An 18,602-nucleotide genomic window follows, 5' to 3' on the forward strand; every position below is an offset into this window, starting at 1 on the left:
AAGAAAATTAAAGCTGAAGCGGAACTGGACCCTGCAACACGTCAATGACCCAAAACATACAAGTAAATCCACCAAGGACTGGCTGAAAACTAAGAAATAGAAAGTCCTGAAGTGGTCAAGCTAAAGCCCTGATCTTAATCCCATTGAGATGCTATGGGATGATTTGAAATGAGCTTTACATGCAAGAAACCCCTCATACATCTCACAGCTGAAAGAATTCTGCATTGAGGCATGGGCCAAACTTTCCTCAGACCAATGTCAGGGACTGACAGATGGCTACAAGAAGCATCTCACTACAATTATTTCAGCCAAAGGGGGTAACTCTAGTTATTATAGGTTGTAACAGCCTTACTCACTGATCTGTGCTGGCAATGTGCTGCAGCCTGCCTCATTACAAAAGGTAAGTGGAGTTGCCTTGGAACTCACAGAAGACACTGCTCCCCAGCAGTCAAGTGTAGCTGCGCTCATTCAAAAAAGAAGCCGTGCCAAAGAAGCCAACCAAGCTCTGCTCAAATTGTTCTACAGTCGAAGATGGAATCGTATTAGACAGATAAGTGGATGTGTGCTCCACAGTCAACTAAGGAGTCATGCCAGACAGCCAGATGGAGGCATGCTGACCAACCAAAGATGGAGCTAAGCCAGAAAGGCAAAGAGAGCTGCACTTGATATCCAAAGCCAAGCAGGCATGTAGAGTCGAACCCCACATTCAAAGATGTAGCTGTCACCATACATAAGTGGAGCAGAGTTCAACAACCAGTCGGACCAGAGCCCAAAGAGGCATTGGAAGCTTCACTGCACCTCCAGAGATGGGAAAGTGGCCAGACTGGAAGCTAAAGACAACCTGGCAGAAGAAGGTGCATTGTGGATTCAGGAAACGGGGCCCCAATACTTATGTGGCCAAAGCTGTGCGTCACATCTCAACACAGAAGCTACAAAGAGGCTACAAAGTAACCAGAGCCAAAGAAGTAGAGTTGAATGGTAGGAGGTTCTCCCCTGTTGACTCTGCAGGAAAGAACCCCGAAAGAGAGTCATTCCATCCAGATAGGAGATGCCACACACTACCCATACAGCATGGGGAGAGGACCCTACTGAACTTCCAGAAAAGGAGCTGAGCCCTAAAAAAAGGGGAGTCCAAACAGGAGGGAGGCTCCATGCTCAGGGTCTCCAGCGGAGTATATCCAGGAATGGAACCAAAGCAAATGGATAAAAGGTGCCCTGTACTACAGCAGAAGAGTAACATGCTAGTGAAGCCTCTCAGGCCAGAAGCACTGTCTAGCAAAGAATAAGAGGCAGCAAAAGCCCCAGATCTACTGAACGGACTAGCACTATGGAAGGAACAGAAAGCGGTGCTGTGCCCCATACAGGTGATACCTCCAAGAAACAGAAAGCTGGGCAGGCGACCACCAAGTTCTGTAGAGATATGATGGAGTTATAGGTGGAGCCTAGACATGCTGAGATACCACACAGGCACCTAGCCGCACCAGCAGGATAAGGTCTCAGAGGGAGATGGTCACAGCTAGGCAGAGAGCCCAAGCAATGCCCCCCTGTGCACCCCATGTCACAGGGGCAAATAAGAAAAATAGAGGCAAGTCCCATTGCACCGAAAGAAAGGGAGGCACGCAACCATATGACATGAGGATAGTGAAGAACCTCACAGTGCATGCTTGCACCAGTGCAACGTGAGAAGGCACTAAATATGTGTGCGGAGCCATGAGAAGACTAGGAGAGGACGGACCACAAGGGTTCCCGCACCTAACTTATATCCTGAGGATGAGAAACTACCACCTGAGGGAGCAGATACAAGCAACCTGAACTGTTAAAACAAGAAAGGTAGCCCATATGAATCTAGGCCCATCCAACATCTGATGTCGTGAGCCAGAGGATATAGGTCTCTGAAACAGAATTGTCCTCGAAGAGAGGGTCCAAAGCAGAAAGGAAGTGCACGAAAGGCCACTGAGAAGCAAGAACACAATGACCGAAAGTTCTAGGCCCATGGCAAGGCAGGGAAACCAATAAAATCAGGCCTCGGGATCTGTGCTGAGAGGTCTGCAACTGCAGATACTGAACAGATCCAGGTTACAGCGAGTCCAGCAAACTGCCACTAACAGATACTAATCCAGGACACAAGTACCTGGCAAAACCTCTGAGGCAGATGCCACAGAAGGACAGCACTTCATTGACCATCAGGAGGCTGGTACCCTCAGGAGAGCAGAGGCCAGTACTAGCGGTGGGCAGAATCCACGGATTGTCTTTCATTCTGCAACCTGCAAATTTAATTACTTTTTAATTGCACCAGCTAGAAATTGTTACCATCTAGCCTACTGTAATAAATAAGGCTCAAATAATTTCTATAAGGAAGCATTCCAATTCCAGTGTGCTGGAAAACACAGGAATTCATGCAATGCATTTCAGTGTTTGCAAGAAGAAAGCTCAAGCTTTAATCAAGAAATACTGTGACTCCAACAAAAAAGAAATAATCACCTTATATTAATTTTTTTGACTTCCATGCAATTTCTTCACATGGAAAAAAGAAACTTCTTCCATGGAAGATACCACACAGTAAATAACTTGATTGTAGTCCCCAAATTTATTCATTCTTTTGCTGATTGCCTTATGCAACTGAAGTACACACTTACTTCCAATTCTACTAGATATTTAGAGTAAAGTGAAGTCAAACACACCCTCTGGCTTTATTCCCAGAAATGTGCCTTCATGGTTGTAATGGGTTACTCTTAAAATAGCACGTATTTAACAAGGTCTACCAATTATCATAATTGAAAACAGTTTTACTGGTCTCAATAAACCAGGTATTAACTCACTGAACAGCAAACAGCACAAAAGCAAAAATTTTCTAATAATTTAATACTGTTAAAAAAAAAAAAACCTTAAACCCAACCTGCTTTTAACTTTAAAAGCAAAAAGTTTATGCTTGCAGTGTTGCTTAAAGATTACTAGGTAACAATGCAGTTAAAAAATAAATTCCAATTTTGTTTGATTTGAAAACTTTTGGACTTCTTTACCACAAAGTCAGCGATTGTCACTAAACCTGTTTTCTCAGCTTTAGCAACATTCGCTATTACCAACCCGATTAAAAAAAAAGCAGCTCACCGTGTGTTTTTCCCCTTGATTGCCTATGCAAATTAGCCAAAACCCTATGCAAAGTAGCCAAGTGATTGATGCACTAACATCAATTGGCTATGCAAAAAAAAAAAATAATAAAACAGGGGTTTAGACTTGTCGGTAACTGAAGCCAGCAAGCTACTGTTGCCTTAGATGTCCTAGAAGGGCCGCCAAGAGGACAAAGAGGTGATCAGACGACAAATGTCATTTGTGACCTGTAGACACTGCAATAAAGCACTGCAGACGTCCAAAAGGTGCAATTGCTGAACTTGACCAGGATAATTTTTCTCCCGAAAAACTGGAAAGAACGACAGCCGATTCAAGTAAAAAGTAGAAACCGCCTTTGGCAGAAAGAACGGGACCAGATGAATGATAAGGCTTGCCTCCATAAACTACAAAAAGGGATCAGGCAGGAAAGAGCCTAAAACATAGAAACAGGATGGCAGATACAGCTCCGAAATGCGTTGCACAGATGAAATGGCCACTAGAAACAGTCTTCAAGTGAAACATAGAAACCTGATGACAGATAAAGACCAAATGGCCTCATGCATATTTATACCATATAGGTATTTAAACATCTTTATCATATTTCCCCTCTCCTGCCTTTTCTCCAAAGTACTGTATACATATTGAGATTTTTCAGCCTGTCCCCATACGCCTTATGACAGACCACACACCATTTTAGTAGCCTTCCTCTGGACCAACTCCATCCTGTTTATATCTTTTTGAAGGTGCGGTCTCCAGAACTGTATACAATATTCTAAATGAGGTCTCACCAGTCTTATAAAGAGGCATCAATACTTCCTTTTTCCTACTGGCCATACCTCTCCCTGTGCATCCTAGCATTTGCCGTCACCTTTTCAACCTGTTTGGCCACCTTTAGATCATCACATACCATCACACCTAAGTCCCGTTCCTCTTGCGTGCACAAAAGTTCTTTACCCCCTAAACTGTACCATTCATTCAGATTTTTGCAGCCCAAAATGCGTGACCTTGCATTTCTTTGTATTTTAAATCTTATCTGCCAAATTTCAGACCATTCTTCAAGTTTTGCTAGATCCTTCCTTATGCTATTCACAACATCAGGGGGTGTTTAAATCTATTGCATATTTTGATATCATCCACAAAGAGGCAAATCTTACCCGACATCCATTCAGCAATATCACTTACAAAAATGTTAAAAAGAACAGGCCCAAAAACCAAACCTCAAGTCACACCACTGGTGACATCACTTTCCTCAGAGCGATCTCCATTTACCACTACCTTCTGTCATCTTCTACTCAACCAGTTCCTAACTCAGTCTATCACTTTGGGGCCCATCCCAAGGACACTCACTCAGTTTATTTATTAGATGCCTCTGTGGAACACTGTCAAAGGCTTTGTTAAAATCTAAATACAACACATCTAGCATACTTCCTCTATCCAAGTCTCTGGACATCCAGTCAAAGAAACTGATCAGATTTCTCTGACAAGACCTGCCTCTAGTGAATCCATATTGCCTTGGGTCCTATAATCCACTGGATTCCAGAAACTGCACTAATCTCTGTTTTAAAAGTGTTTCCATTAATTTACTTACCACAGAAGTCAGACTTACCAGCCTGTAGCTCCCTACTTCCACTTTTGCAGACAGGGACCACATCCACTCTTCTCCAGGCCTCCAGTACCATTCACGATTCCAGAGAAGAATTGAATAGGTCAGCCAGCGGAGCTGCCAAAACTTCCCTAAGTTCCTTCAGCAACCTTGGATGTACACCATCCGGCCCCACCGCTTTGTCCACCTTTAGTTTAGCTAGCTCCTTATGAATGCAATGCTCTGAAAATTGATCAGGGTCTACCACACCTCCATCCCTATTTGTGTCTGTCTTCTGTGGTCCTACTCCCGTCACATCAGCTGTGAATACAGAGCAGAAGAAAAAAATTATGTTCTTACCTGATAATTTTCATTCCTTTAGTTACAGCAGATGAATCCAGAGAGGGTTAAGTCCAGCTACCAGCAGGTAAAGATAGATAACAAAAGCCGAGCTCCGTCATATATAAGATGGTCTGTTCACCAGAACTTCAGTATTTCTTTCAACAAAGCAGCAAGATCAACAAACAGGCCTAATGGTACAGAACTCACTTCCTCACAACCTCAGGAGCCAAGAACAGGCCTAATGGCAGAGATCCTTTTGCACCACTGTGAAATTCATATTGAGGCCACCCTCCTGGCCAATCCCTATGAAACTGAGGCAAAAATAAAAGTAGCAGACAGGGCGGAACTCTGAATTCATCTGATGTGATTAAAGGAATGAAAAATATCAGGTAAGAACATAATTTTTCCTTCCTTGTCATCAGCAGCAGATGAATTCAGAGATGAGTGGGATGTATCAAAGCAATCCTTAGTGGGGTGGGACCTGAAATAGAACAAGTTATACCAGAACCAACAGGACCCCCCAATAAGCATGAGGGTCAGCCATAGGAAGCCGAGCCCAACATACCAGAAGTCACGCAGGACTAGGGTTACCATATTTGTGAAGCCAAAAAAGAGAACACATGGCTCCACCCCTGGCCCCTCCCCTCAGTGGTTGCCTGCTATTTGCAGTTAGGGTCATAGCAAGCTATAATGGCACCCTGTGCGATTTGCCTCTGCATGGTACCCCCATCCTTTATTGTGCTGCAAACTCTACTTATCTTAAATCCATAGCATCCATTCCATCGTTTTATTTCTTGAGGACCTGGCACTCAATCCATAGCCTTTTCTTTTCCTTTTTCCCAAGGAATAGGCAATTGGGAGGAACTCTCAGTACATCCTCCTTTCAGTTGCCCCTAATCTTAGACAGAGAGCATATTTTATTTTGGGCCAACTTTAGGCTAACTTAGGCAGCAGAACACTGGTGCACCTGCACTGTCTGTGCAGCAAGTCCCTCCTAGGTCCTGGCTGGCCTCTTGAAATCTTTCCTCTTCTCCTCGGGCCTTGGCAGCTGCCAGCTACATGCAGTGCAAAAGGTTGAAGGAGAAAGGAGGCTCTTTTTGCTTGCAACACAGCACGTACCAAAGATCAGGTGACCTGAGCTGACCACTACTGGTGTAAGTTGTGTATCTGTTATAACAGGTGCCGCTGACTGTTGCAGCATTGAGTTTGGAACTCCCGAGTCCCGCTGGCAGTGGTGTACCTAGCATATTTGACACCCGAGGCCAATCATTTTTAACACCCTCTTATATGAAAAAAAATATTTTTACCAATAATCCATGAGTCATACCTACATTTAAACCACTGCAGTATTAGAACATCAATACACCCATGGTAAAACTAAACAAGCCAGATTAGTACAGATCGATCCTGTACAGTCAATACCAACAGAAAAGCGTCTTTTTTCGCACACTCAGAATAGATACTCTCACCCAGTAAAGAATAAATAACCGCAAACTAAAAATAAAATATGTAGACATCAATGAAGCCAGATTCTGCATAGAATGCAGCTCTACATGAAAAGTGATACATGTCCCCTAATACTGTGCAAAATGTAGACAGCAGATGTAAATTTGAAAAGACTGACAAATACCAATCACATAGAAATAAAACAAAAATGGAAAATAAGATACCATGTTATTGGACAAATCCATTTTTCAATTAGCTTTCAGAGACCAAAATCTCCTTCCTTAGGTCAGTACAAATTAGGCGGAACTCGCAGAGGGAAGGCCCTGACGCTGGCGGCCTCTCTTAAATCGCTGCTACTGCCAAGTCGCTAAAGAGGGCCGTGGGTACAGGTGGAAGGAAAAGGGCCAGGTGTGAAGAATGTTGGAAGAGGAAGGAGTTCCACAGCACAATACCAACCTTGGCCAGGATGATTTCTTTTTCAGGCTACTGCTGCTGCCACCATGCCCCTCAAAATGGCAATAAAACAAATTCCCCTAACGCAAAAATAAGCCCTAAAGAACCAGCCGACAAAGACTGAGATGACAGTCCTAGGTCTAGCACAGGAAGTAGAAAAGGAGATTTGAGAAAGGCCAATGCCAGTAATTAAACACCCCTTCAGAGAGTTAGGTAACTTGGAAGAGGATTCAAGTGAAGGCCATCGGAGAAAAGTCACACCATCAGAAAGGCTAGGAACAGCAGACAGACAGACCCTCACCACCACAGAACAAGCAGCTGCCAGGAATACCAACCTCTAAAAACAGCCCTATTAGGGCATCCTGGTTGTCTGTCTGGAGTCAATCGGTCTTTCTGGCAAAGTGTTAAATTGGTTCCAAGGTTTCCTGAGTAAACGATCTTACCAAGTCCACAGTAACAACAAACAATCCTGCAGATGGACAAATACTTGCGGAGTCCCGCAGGGCTCCCCTCTATCCCTACCCTGTTTAGCATCTACCTTGCCCCATTGGGAAATCTACTGCAAAGCTTAAATGTCAAATTCTACATCTACGCAGATGATATCACCATAGTTCTTCCCCTCACAAACCTAACCTCCGAGACAAAGAATCACCTGGTATTCATCCTAAAACAAATCGAATTATGGACGACAGAATTCAAACTGAAACTCAACACCAAGTTTTTTCTCGCGAGCCCAAATGATAAAATCAAAGATTCTAAAATTTCCTTGAACGGTCAGGACTTCCCTATTGTTGATTCCATAAAAATTCTAGGAGTGACCCTCGACCGATATCTTACTTTTGACGCTCATACAGATCTACTGACCAGAAAATGCTTCTCAACATTATGGAAGCTAAGAACCATCAAAAAATACTTTGATGCAGCATCATTCCGTCTACTGGTACAATCTTCTATTCTAAGCATGCTGGACTATTGCAACATTATTTGCTTAGGATCCTTCAAGAAAATCCTTCAAAAACTCCGAATTATTCAAAATTCGGCAGTACGTCTGATTTTTGGTTTAAAAAAATGGGAACACATTACCCCCTATTATCTAAAACTTCACTGGCTGCCCCTCGAGGCTAGAGTAATATTTAAATTCTCGTCTCTGCTTCAAATCAGCGTTCTTTTCCACCCCTTTGTCTTCCCCAGTACTTTCAGCGGCCTTCTCCCCCCTTAAGCGTCTTTTCTTCTCCACTCCACCTTTCCTCCCTCCCTGCCTCCACCTTTGTGGCGCTTTTGCACCCGACCGACAACAGAACAGGCCCAGTCGGACAAATCTCCCTGTCCTGTAGCCGCGAATCTAAATTACCTTCTTACAGCAGCTGGAGTAGTGAAGCTGCTGTAAGAGGTAATTTAGATTCGCGGCTACAGGGCAGGGAGATTTGTCGGCCGGGCCTGTTGTCGGTCGATCGGGGGACCTGACCGGCTGTGCACATTCTCCGGGGCGGACCGCCCCCTCCCCCCTCTTTCGTACGCCATTGCCTTCTTCCTACCTGCCTTGCCGCACACAGCCGACCGGAAGTCTTCCTGATGTCAGCGCTGACGTCGGAGGAAGGGAGGGCTTTGCTTAAGCCCTCCCTCCGACGTCAGCGCTGACATCGGGAAGATTTCCGTTCGGATGTGTGCTGCGACAGGGCAGGTAAGGAGAAGGAGACTACCCTCGCGGCTCGACCAACCCCGCTGCGATCCAACCCCGCGACCCTCGGAGGTCCCGCGGGATTCCCGTCATCCCCGTTCCCGTGCAGCTCTCTACACTGTACACAGAGAAAATGTTAATCATCATTTATATTCTGCGGGTTTTCAAAGAGGTCAAGGCAGATGACTTTATGCAATGTCACCTCAGTAACATCTATACAAAAATAGACAAATATACCCCCTCTCTTTTTACTAAACCGCGATAGCGGTTTTTAGCGCAGGGAGCTGTGCTGAATGCCTCATGCTGCTCTCGACGCTCATAGGCTCCCTGCGCTAAAAACCACTATTGCGGTTTAGTAAAACACAGCATATATAAATTCTCAAAACGGACACATTTTGATCACTAAATTGAAAATAAAATAATTTTTCCTACCTTTGTTTGGTAATTTCATCAGTCTCTGGTTGCACTTTATTCTTCTGACAGTGCACCCAATATTTCTTCACTTCTTTCAGCCTCCTGTATGCTTCCTCTCCTCCAGACCTCATTCCCTCCCCAAACTTTTTCTTTATTTTACCCTGCCCCCTTCTTTCTCTCTCCATGCCCCCTTTCTTTCTGTATGTCTGTCTCTCTCTCTGTGTGCCCATTTCTTTCTTTCTTTGTTTCACCCTGCCCCCTTCTTTCTTTCTCTCTCCATGCCTCCTTTCTTTCTCTCTCTCTCTGTGCCCCATTTCTTTCTTTCTTTGTTTCACCCTGCCCCCTTCTTTCTTTCTCTCTCCAAGCCCCCTTTCTTTCTCTATGTCTGTCTTTCTCTCTCTCTCCGTACCCCATTTCTTTCTTTGTTTCACCCTGCCCCCATTCTTTCTTTCTGGCTCCCTGTCCCCCCACCCTTCTTTCTTTCTCCCTGCCCTCCACCATACCACCGCCATTGGGAAACATGCTGCCACCGCCGCCGGGAAATAGGATGCCACTGCCGCCATCAAAAACAGACCGGCGCCAAGTTCTCCCTGCTTCTCTTCCCCACAAGGCCGACCAACTCTCACCACCCGATGTCAATTCTAACGTCGGAGAGGACGTTCCGGGCCAGCCAGGCAGCGATTGGATGGCCCAGAACGTCCTCTCTGACGTCAGAATTGACGTCGGGTGGCGAGAGTTGGTCGGCCCCGCGGGGAAGAGAAGCAGGGAGATCCGGCCTGTTCCCCGATGGCGGCGGTGTTCCTAGTCTAGGCAGAGGCCTAACTTGCAGTGGGAAGGTACGTTTAAAAAAAAAATGTAATCAAAAAAACAATGACATCGAAAGGAGAAAAGCCCTTTTGCAATCTGAAGGCATGGAGAGGAGGGTCAGTCACCGAATCGGCCAGGCCGATTTTTTAAAAATATGAATCGATTCAAATCGATTCACCCGAAGTGAATCAGTGAATCGATTTGAATCGTGAATCGGGCAGCACTAGAGCATACCATCGCATATATGCCAGAGCTCAACTTTGTGTTCTCTATCTCCATCTGCTGGTAGGTGGACAACCCCTTTGTCTGGATTCATCTGCTGCCGATAACAAGGAAAGAAGCGATTTGAAAATGCTGCCTGGCTGCCCGATTGAGCACTTGAAAAGACAATATGTCCAGAGAAACCTGGACATCTGGTAACCCTGTGCAAGGACAAGATACTCCATAGTCCAGAAAGACAGCAAGTATGCAAGCGAAGTATAGTACTCCAGAGAAGGCTAAAGCCAGAGTAGCACCCTGCACATGGCAGGCCAACTCAGGAGTATGTGCAACCGGAATAGATATCCGAGTTGGTCATACCCAGTCAGAAGCCCTGGAGGTGCATGCCACACAGGGCGAAGGAGAAACACCGGAAAGCAAAAAGGGAGCCACTGTGAAATGGATGTAGTGTGTACACTATGGAATGAGCCGCACTCAGCATACCAAGAGGGAGGTGTACCAAAAATTCTGGCTGAGCCTCACATTAGATACGAAGAGAGAGCCATGCAAAGATGGACCCTGCAGAGGAACCAAAGTCAAAGGAGTAGGACCATCCAAGCCAGTCGAATGAGTGCTCGCAGTCCAGCAAAAGAGCCATGGAACCTGGCAACCAAAGCCGCTAGAGATGTATCCAGACTAGACAGGGAGCCAAAGCCTCCTGATCCCCAGTACAGCCAGAGCTGGGGCAGTGCTAGACAGGCAGCCACAGCTGCTGCAGACATCCAGAGATGGAGCAGTGCCAGACAGGCAGCCGGAGTCACCCTGTACATCTAGAGATGAAAGTAGTGCCAGAGATGGAGCAGTACCCGACAGGCAGCTGAAGTGACTCGATACAGAGAGGAAGCAGTGCCAGACAGGTAGCCAAAGCAGTTGTGTACATCCACCGATGAAGCAACGGCAAAGATAAAACTGTGTCAAGACCGGGAGTCTATGCAGTCATTTAGCTGAAGCTGTGCTGTACATCCAGAGATGAAGCATAGGCCCACATTCAGTTGAAACTGTGCTCTACATCCAGCAATGGAGCCTTGGTACAAACTCCGAAGTTGGTGGTTACCACATCCAGCAACAGAACAGTGGCACGAAAGCAGCCAGAGCCGCTGCTCTCCACATCCAACGATGGAAAAGGGGCCAAATGCCGCCGGAGCTACACTGAGGCACAAATGCAGTCGGAGCTGCACTCCCACAAACTCAGATGGAGCCATGTCCCAGATCCAGAGTTGGAAGATCTACAAGCAAAGCTGCGCTCTTGAGGCAGCCATATCACATAGCATGCAGTGAACTCACAGCAGCCAATCAGGCTGCAGGTCACCGCTGGACCACCAGAGATTCTAAAGGTATGCAGGAAGAAGGTAAAAATTCTTAGAGGCAGTAGGGATCCCTGCTGACCTGGCCCACCAGGACTTACGGCAGGCCCGGTGGAAGACTGCAAGGCATCGGAAGGGAGGGGAGACAGGGTACAAACCTGGCTTAGCAGGTGTGGGGGCTGGGTGCAGAGACGGGAGTAGGAACAGGGTGCAGAGCCTAGCAGGACAGGGCAAGGCACTGCACTTGAATAATAACACACACACACCGGTTTATATTCGAGTCAACCTTTTTTGAGAGGCGGGGAAATGTTACCTCGGTTTTTTATTCGAGTAAATACGGTACATCCAGAGCTGTGCGCCACTTCCAGCGATGGTACTGCAACTTTATTGCACATCCAGAGAAGGAGCCTGATGACCCCCCTATGAGGAGCTGAGCTGTAGATGAAGCTGTGCTGAAGGGGAGGATACCTGCCCTGTGATTGTGAAGAAGTGCTTTTTTTGGGGGGAGGGGGGTGTTCCTGTACATTGTACAACTAGGCAGGGAAGGAAGGGAAAGTCTACAGGCCTTTGCTTTTTATAGCAAGATCGTTTTGACATCCATAATTTGTTGAATAAATAGTAACATGTTCTCTCCATTAATGTGGGCTTGAAAGGAACTATGTATGTATGTATGATTTATTTTGTATTGTTCCTTTTTCTGGATTTATTCCTTTTTTCTTTTTGAATTATTGAATATTATAAATGTATTCAAAATTACAATTAAAAAAACCCCCAAAACACACAGATTTACTTGTCTTCTTTAAGAGACTAGCAGGTATATCATTTCATATATCTTTAATCATGTCAACATTTGTAAACAACCAATGTAAAGTGATTTTGTGACAGTTTATTCCTGAAGTAATATGTATTACTATATTTTAAAAATATCCTTTCTAAAAACAGAACAAAAAATAGTACCATCATATATGCTACCAGCAATGTATGGCATAGGGGTTAGAGTACAGCTGAGGCTGTGGGTTCAAATCCCTTACTGCTCCTTGTGACCCTGGGCAAGTCACTTAATCCCCTCATTGCTCTAGGTACACTACACAGAGTTTGAGCCCACTGGGACAGATAGAGGAATATGATGAATACCTGAATGTAAACCATGTGGAGGGGAATAATCAAAAGATATGTCTAAGTCCATTTTGGGCCTAAATCACTAGTTGCCCAAAGTCGGCAGTGTCTAATACCGAAAAATACGTCCCAAATATTTCTTTTTTCAAAAATTGTCTAATTATACGTCCAGCCATTTGATCGGCCAGACTGCAAAGTCGTCTATCTTTATACCCCATGCTCGTCCAAGTCAAAAACATCTAGAACCAGACCTTTTGGATGTGGGAGAGGCCAGCAAAGTGATGGACTTGACACCCAGACATGGCAACACAGTAGTGGGACAACTTACAGGGAACTGCTGCAAACTACACAAAAAGGGTGCCATATAAACATCTCACTTTATAGGTCATGGTAAGCCCCCTCCCCCCAACCTACTATAGCCACTTGTCTACCACCCCAATAGCTCTTATGTCTGCAGGTGCCTCCTGTATGGCAATACAGTAGGGTTTTGGGGGTGCACATTTTTCACCATGAATGCAGTGGTTAGTGGCTTATGGACCTGTGCCCTCCTCTCTATGGTTCACTAGCCCACCCTCCAGACTACTTAAGACACCTTTGTGCTTCTCTCCTAGGCTTTCCTATACCAGGTGCTGATGTTCTGGAGGCAGATATGTACAGTTTTTATTACAATTTTTATGGCGGTGGGGGAGTGTGTGGGGGTCTGTACCATATCTCTACAGTGGTTATTTGGTCACTTTGGATACTTTCTGGGCACTTTCACATGATTTTCAATTGACTAAGTTGCTACACATACGTTCCATCTAGAAATCTTGTTAAACGTTCAGTTATACTTGCAGTACAACTAAGGGCCTCTGCTATTAAACTGCGCTAGCAGTTTCAAGCGCGGGGAGCCGCGCTGAATGGCCCGCGCTACTCTCGACGCTCATAGAGTTCCACGAGTGTCGGGAGCAGCGTGGGCCATTCAGCGCAGAGGGTGTGAGTCTAGGTTGGCTCACGTCCTGCCCAAATCCCTCCCTCATCACTCCTCCTAAAATGCCCCTTTTAGCTCTGGGCGTACAGTAGTACTGAAAAGGCCTAAATCGTTTTGAGATACGTCTAAAACCTGATTCGATTATCAACACTTGGATGACTTGCCTTACTGATTGTCCAAGTGCCGATTTAGGCCAGTTTCTAGACATATTTCCATTTTGATTATGAGCCCCTTAGGATATAAATGGTATATAAATAATAAAATAATTAACCCCAAAGTGTGTAATACTATCATTGCTGCACACTGTTGATTTTTATTCCCCAATACTTGTTTCCTTTATATGCAAAAATATATTGAGAAGAAAAAAAAAAAAAAAAATAGGAGGATTGTACACACTTAACACAGTTCTTAGGTTTAGTCTTCTGACAAAACAAAAATGAATTAAAATTCTCAAGGAAAAAAAAGACACTGGATTTCAATTTAAAAAAAAAATTACAGGGCTGGCTTCAAAGCCTGCAGCAACACACATGGAAACATGGATTTGGATTACTGTACCTAATCATCAGAGCTAGGGTTTAAAAGATTCAACTGTGTCAGGTTTTAATGGTAGTCCAGTCCTCTTACTCTGACTTTTACTAAACTGCAGTAGAGCTTCTTACCGATGCTCATAGGAACTGATTGAGCGTCAGATAATTTACCTTGCTGGCCCGCGGTAAAAAGCTCTGCCGCGGTTTAGTAAAAGGAGCCCTTAGTTTCTACATAGGCAGAGGAATTCTTTTTAAATTAGACAAAATCAAGAACAGTTACAAACAAAGTGCATGGTGCTTTAGAAGGTTCCACAAAAAAAAGAGAAAAATGTAGCAAAGTTTAAATGTATGTCTTGCAAGCTGCACTTTTACAGTATCAGTACAGTTCATTTCTTCCACAAGGCTGGTACCATTTTCTTCCAAAATCTTTTTCTCAAATTTCTAACAACCAGTCAGTCATACATAAGGTCAATTTTTTTTTTTTTTAATTCTTTCTGAAAAAGTGACAGAATCTGATTTATTGATGTTTTCTCCTATGGAAAAGTTGAAAAAATTACAGAAATAATAAAGCTGTCACTTAAGTTTAGATTGAGCTTAGCATAGAATCTGGCAGGTAAATTCATTGCTATTCAATGATATCCAAAAGAAATTATATAGTTCTCAGAAAGTCTATTGAAAAGACAAATTAGGAACTACAGTCGAACAAGGTAAGTTGAAAAATGTTTTCTCACTTCAAAAAGAGAACAGTGTTATGTTGCTGATGCTCTGATGTGAAAATTGGCTATTTAAGAATAATATTCTAATTGAACTTAAAAAAAAAAAGAAAATGCAGTGTCTGCAAAGCATGGCTGGTTTACTACTGAACAAGAAAAAAAACACAATGCAAAATGTAGAAGGCCCCTATATTCATGACCACAAAAACTTGCAGCCCTGTCTTATCTCTGGTTATGTACTGCATTAAGTAACAGTGTGCTTGACTGTGGTTCCAATCCTACCTGGTTGGGGGGGGGGGGGAAGAACATTGGCACTTGGTCCCTCCCCCTTCCCCAAGTTGGATCATAACTACAGTAATTCTTGTACTCCATTATGACTATTAACAATAGGTGTCCCCCATGTAAAAAAATGTAATATAAAATGAAAAATATTATTCTGGGTTTTGTTGGGTTTTTTTTTTTGGGGGGGGGGGTTAACACACGAGAAAATTGTGGATATAATTTCTAAGTGAGATAATTAACATACTTTTAACACCTAAAATACAAACTTGTGATTAAGGCAATATTCAATTATTTTCATAAACACAAACTTAATTAAAATGGAACGCCCATATCATGGAAACACCTTGCAGATTTAAATGTTGTAATGGCAGTAATATTAATTTGTAAAGGAGTTGAGAATACCTTGCAAGTATTTTAATAGTAATATTCCAAAGACATTCAAGCTGAATTAAATTCACAGATAAATACAAACTGCAGTACGATGATGATGATGCAGTGCATGTAAAAAGTTAATTGAAATTTGAAGCCTTTGACAAGTTATGCACTTTAATTTGAAGACAGACATCTGCTTGTTTTGGTTAATCTCTGGCAATGATCATCATTTCACAGCACATTTTTTCCCACACAGAACTAACTAATCAATATCACAACAGACCCAAGACTATACTTTCTGCATTTATTAACCACATGGAAATAACCCATTCAGCAAAAACCTATAGATAATTGCACAGCTTTATAAATACAATTAACTATATTGCTGTTATAAGTAATATCGGGTAATTTATAGATGAATAAAATGCCATAATCATTAAAATTTTTGTATACCTCCCTGACTACTACAAAGAAACGTGTATGAACTTAGGCAAGAAAACCATTAATTATTTTAGTGTGTTGGACTGCGCAACTAACACAACAATGTCAAGATTAATGTATGCAGGTCCAAAGCATGAGTCTTTAAACAAAAAAGCGACTGCATTAGTTTGTCACCACTAGTTGCTATATTGTTTCACACCAGAAGGTCAAGCCAGTACAAACTAATTTAGTATATTTTTTTTTCAAAATGAAGATTCTGTGAAATATATATTTATATCTTCGTGGAATGTAACACTTAAAAAAATTGTAAATTGCACTTATATCCCTGCAAAACATGCATCGCTATGTTCAGAAAGGGCATGTTTAAAATTTACTGTTCCCACTGGACCTTTACACCTCCTTTGGTACACACAGTGGTCACTACTTACAAAATAGCACCTATTTTTAACATACAATGTCAGATGTTCAACTTTGCAATTATATTTCTCAAAATACAAACAGTTGTAATAAAGAAGATGATTTCATCTATATTAATCGTACTTCTCGGGCATTCATTTTTAAAGAATATCACTGAGCATTTTGCTATACAAAATCGCTTTAAACGGTAATTCGACACATCAGGGAACTTACTCACATAAACCAAATATCTACTCAAACCGCAAAATATATGTTGAGGTTTGTTTAAGTCTTAACAACACTAACAAATGTCAACCTCTACACTAAGATGTTTAAGAAAACTTACCTGACGAACAAGATATTAGAAACACTGCAAACGCCAACTTTGTAGCAGCTCCCATCTTCCTAAGGTATGAAGAACCTAAAGTACAAGGTTTTTTTCCCGCCCCCTAAATATCCAGATCCAGAGCTCCTCACATAGCAAAGATCCTTTTAAATTCAACTGTCGTAAAATATTCAGAAGACATTTGAAGAGCGCAACTGTTCACAAAACCAGCAAATCAGGATAATCTTTCCCCAGATTATTCAGGAGAAAATTGGCAGGGTTTTTTTTAAAAAAAATAGATATCTAGGAGCATATTTCACCAGAGTTCTGCAGAAAACGAGCATCCACAGTGACCTGCCACGCAAAAAAAAAAAAAAAGAAAAGCCAGTAAGCCACGTCCAGATTTAATTTAAAATCCGCTAGTAAATCCGAGGGAGCCTTAGGGAAATGCCCATACAGTTTTTCTCACGCATTCTCAGGTTTGTCTCGCGTTTCCTCTTCAAATCCGTAAAGTATCCCCCTCATTCCCAGACTGCTGCAAACTGGAAACCAATTGTCAGGAATTAACAGAAGCCCGAATATCTTCGTCCCAATCCGTGTCTGGAAGAAACCGACCCAGAGTTTTAGCTCTCCATACAGAGGATGGTTTCGTTAAAAGGACGCCTAACACTGGGGGCGTTAAGATTTGCTTTTAAAAAAAATACCAAGAAAGTTTTCACGCACTGTTCAGATGTTTAAAGTCTGCGGGTTATTTGTTCCAATCTTTCTTCTGGATTAAAAAAAAAAATTAAATTCAATCAACACTCAGTTCCACTTTGTTTTTGTTTTAGACTGCCATTCAACCAATACCTCCACCTTCTCCCCCCTTCCCAGACCAAAATAAAAAAAATACCTCAGCGTTCATTCAACTCATTTTCAGAGGGAGGGGGGGGGGCGAAAGAAGTCCTTTCACATCGGGGACGATCTGGTGCCTGTGCTGTGATCCGGAATGGTGTACTGTATATAGCTCGGTAAAATAGTCTTCCCCTAACGAACACACCTTTTGTAAGCCCTCATGGGCACAAGCGCCAACGGAGGGCACCAGGCAAAGCACAGCCAAACCCAGTCATGCTTCCCCCGATCTACTTTCCAAAATTAGAATTTTAAGAGTACAAAGAGAAAACGTAAAAAAAATTCGGCAGTATTTTCCCTTCAGAAACGTGCCCGAGCGTCAACGCTGCCCGGACTCCCCCCCCCCTCCCCACCAATCCTTAGCTCTCACTCCTCGCTCCCAGCCCGCGTCCGGGGGTGTCCACCGAAACAACTTTCCGCTCGCGGCGCATAAAAAGCGAAGGCGCCCAAGCTCTCTCCCCGGTCAGAAACGAAACGGCTCCTCGAATCCCCGCCGGACTGGCTGAAATCCTCGCAATTCTGGGTAAGCGTCCGCGTCCTCTCTGGCAATTTCATATCTACCCATTCAGCGAAACCGAACCCTCGACCCAAGATGGCGGCTCCGTCGATTGTTTTTGTTTTCTCTCCTCCTCCTCCTCTCCCTGTCGCGCGACTCCAGGAGAAAAACCAAGGCTGGATCGGCGAACGGGCGACGTAGCTTCGAATGGCAAGTAGCTGGCCCTAATAGGAAAACCGGCTGGAGGCGGGAGAACCCTACGTCATTGCACAACAACCGCCAATAGAACTCGTTGGCTCCGGGATGAGGCGGGCTGTAGCGCCTTGGGGACGTCGAATGGGTGCACTGAAGCAAGCTATTTAAGGGTGACCTGTTGTATGCGGCTGCTAGAGTGAGAGGGTTGTGCGGGAGAATCTGTGGTCTATAGAGAAGACTTTAATAGGACGTCCTCGGTTCCTGAGCCGGTCGGACGTAGAGTTGGACATTTCAGAGGCTTGTGGAATGGACGAATTGCTTGTTAGTAGGCTCGTTCTGAAAATGTCTACTTTAAGCCAGGAAACGGCATGTCCCAAGCGAGTAGAGTGCAGATTGGAGTAGAGAAACGCGGCGTTTGTGGGACGTTTGGAGGACAGTAATGCAAATTTTGCGAGAGTAGGGAAAATATGTACACTGTAGAGCTAA

At 43.7% G+C, this 18,602-nt stretch overlaps 1 protein-coding gene across 1 annotated transcript in view; it reads right to left on the reverse strand.

The window, feature by feature from the left end:
* The window catches only part of ACVR2A (activin A receptor type 2A), a 162,069-nt gene extending 143,916 nt beyond the window's left edge, over positions 1–18,153 (reverse strand). The window contains exon 1 of the mRNA XM_033945599.1: positions 16,556–18,153. Within this exon, the coding sequence (XP_033801490.1) occupies positions 16,556–16,610 (55 nt within the window). The 5' untranslated portion in view covers positions 16,611–18,153. The remainder of the gene's footprint in view (positions 1–16,555) is intronic.
* Positions 18,154–18,602: the final 449 nt, after the last annotated feature.

The sequence above is a fragment of the Geotrypetes seraphini genome, chromosome 5 (genome assembly GCF_902459505.1).
Source record: "Geotrypetes seraphini chromosome 5, aGeoSer1.1, whole genome shotgun sequence".
Classification (NCBI taxonomy): domain Eukaryota; kingdom Metazoa; phylum Chordata; class Amphibia; order Gymnophiona; family Dermophiidae; genus Geotrypetes; species Geotrypetes seraphini.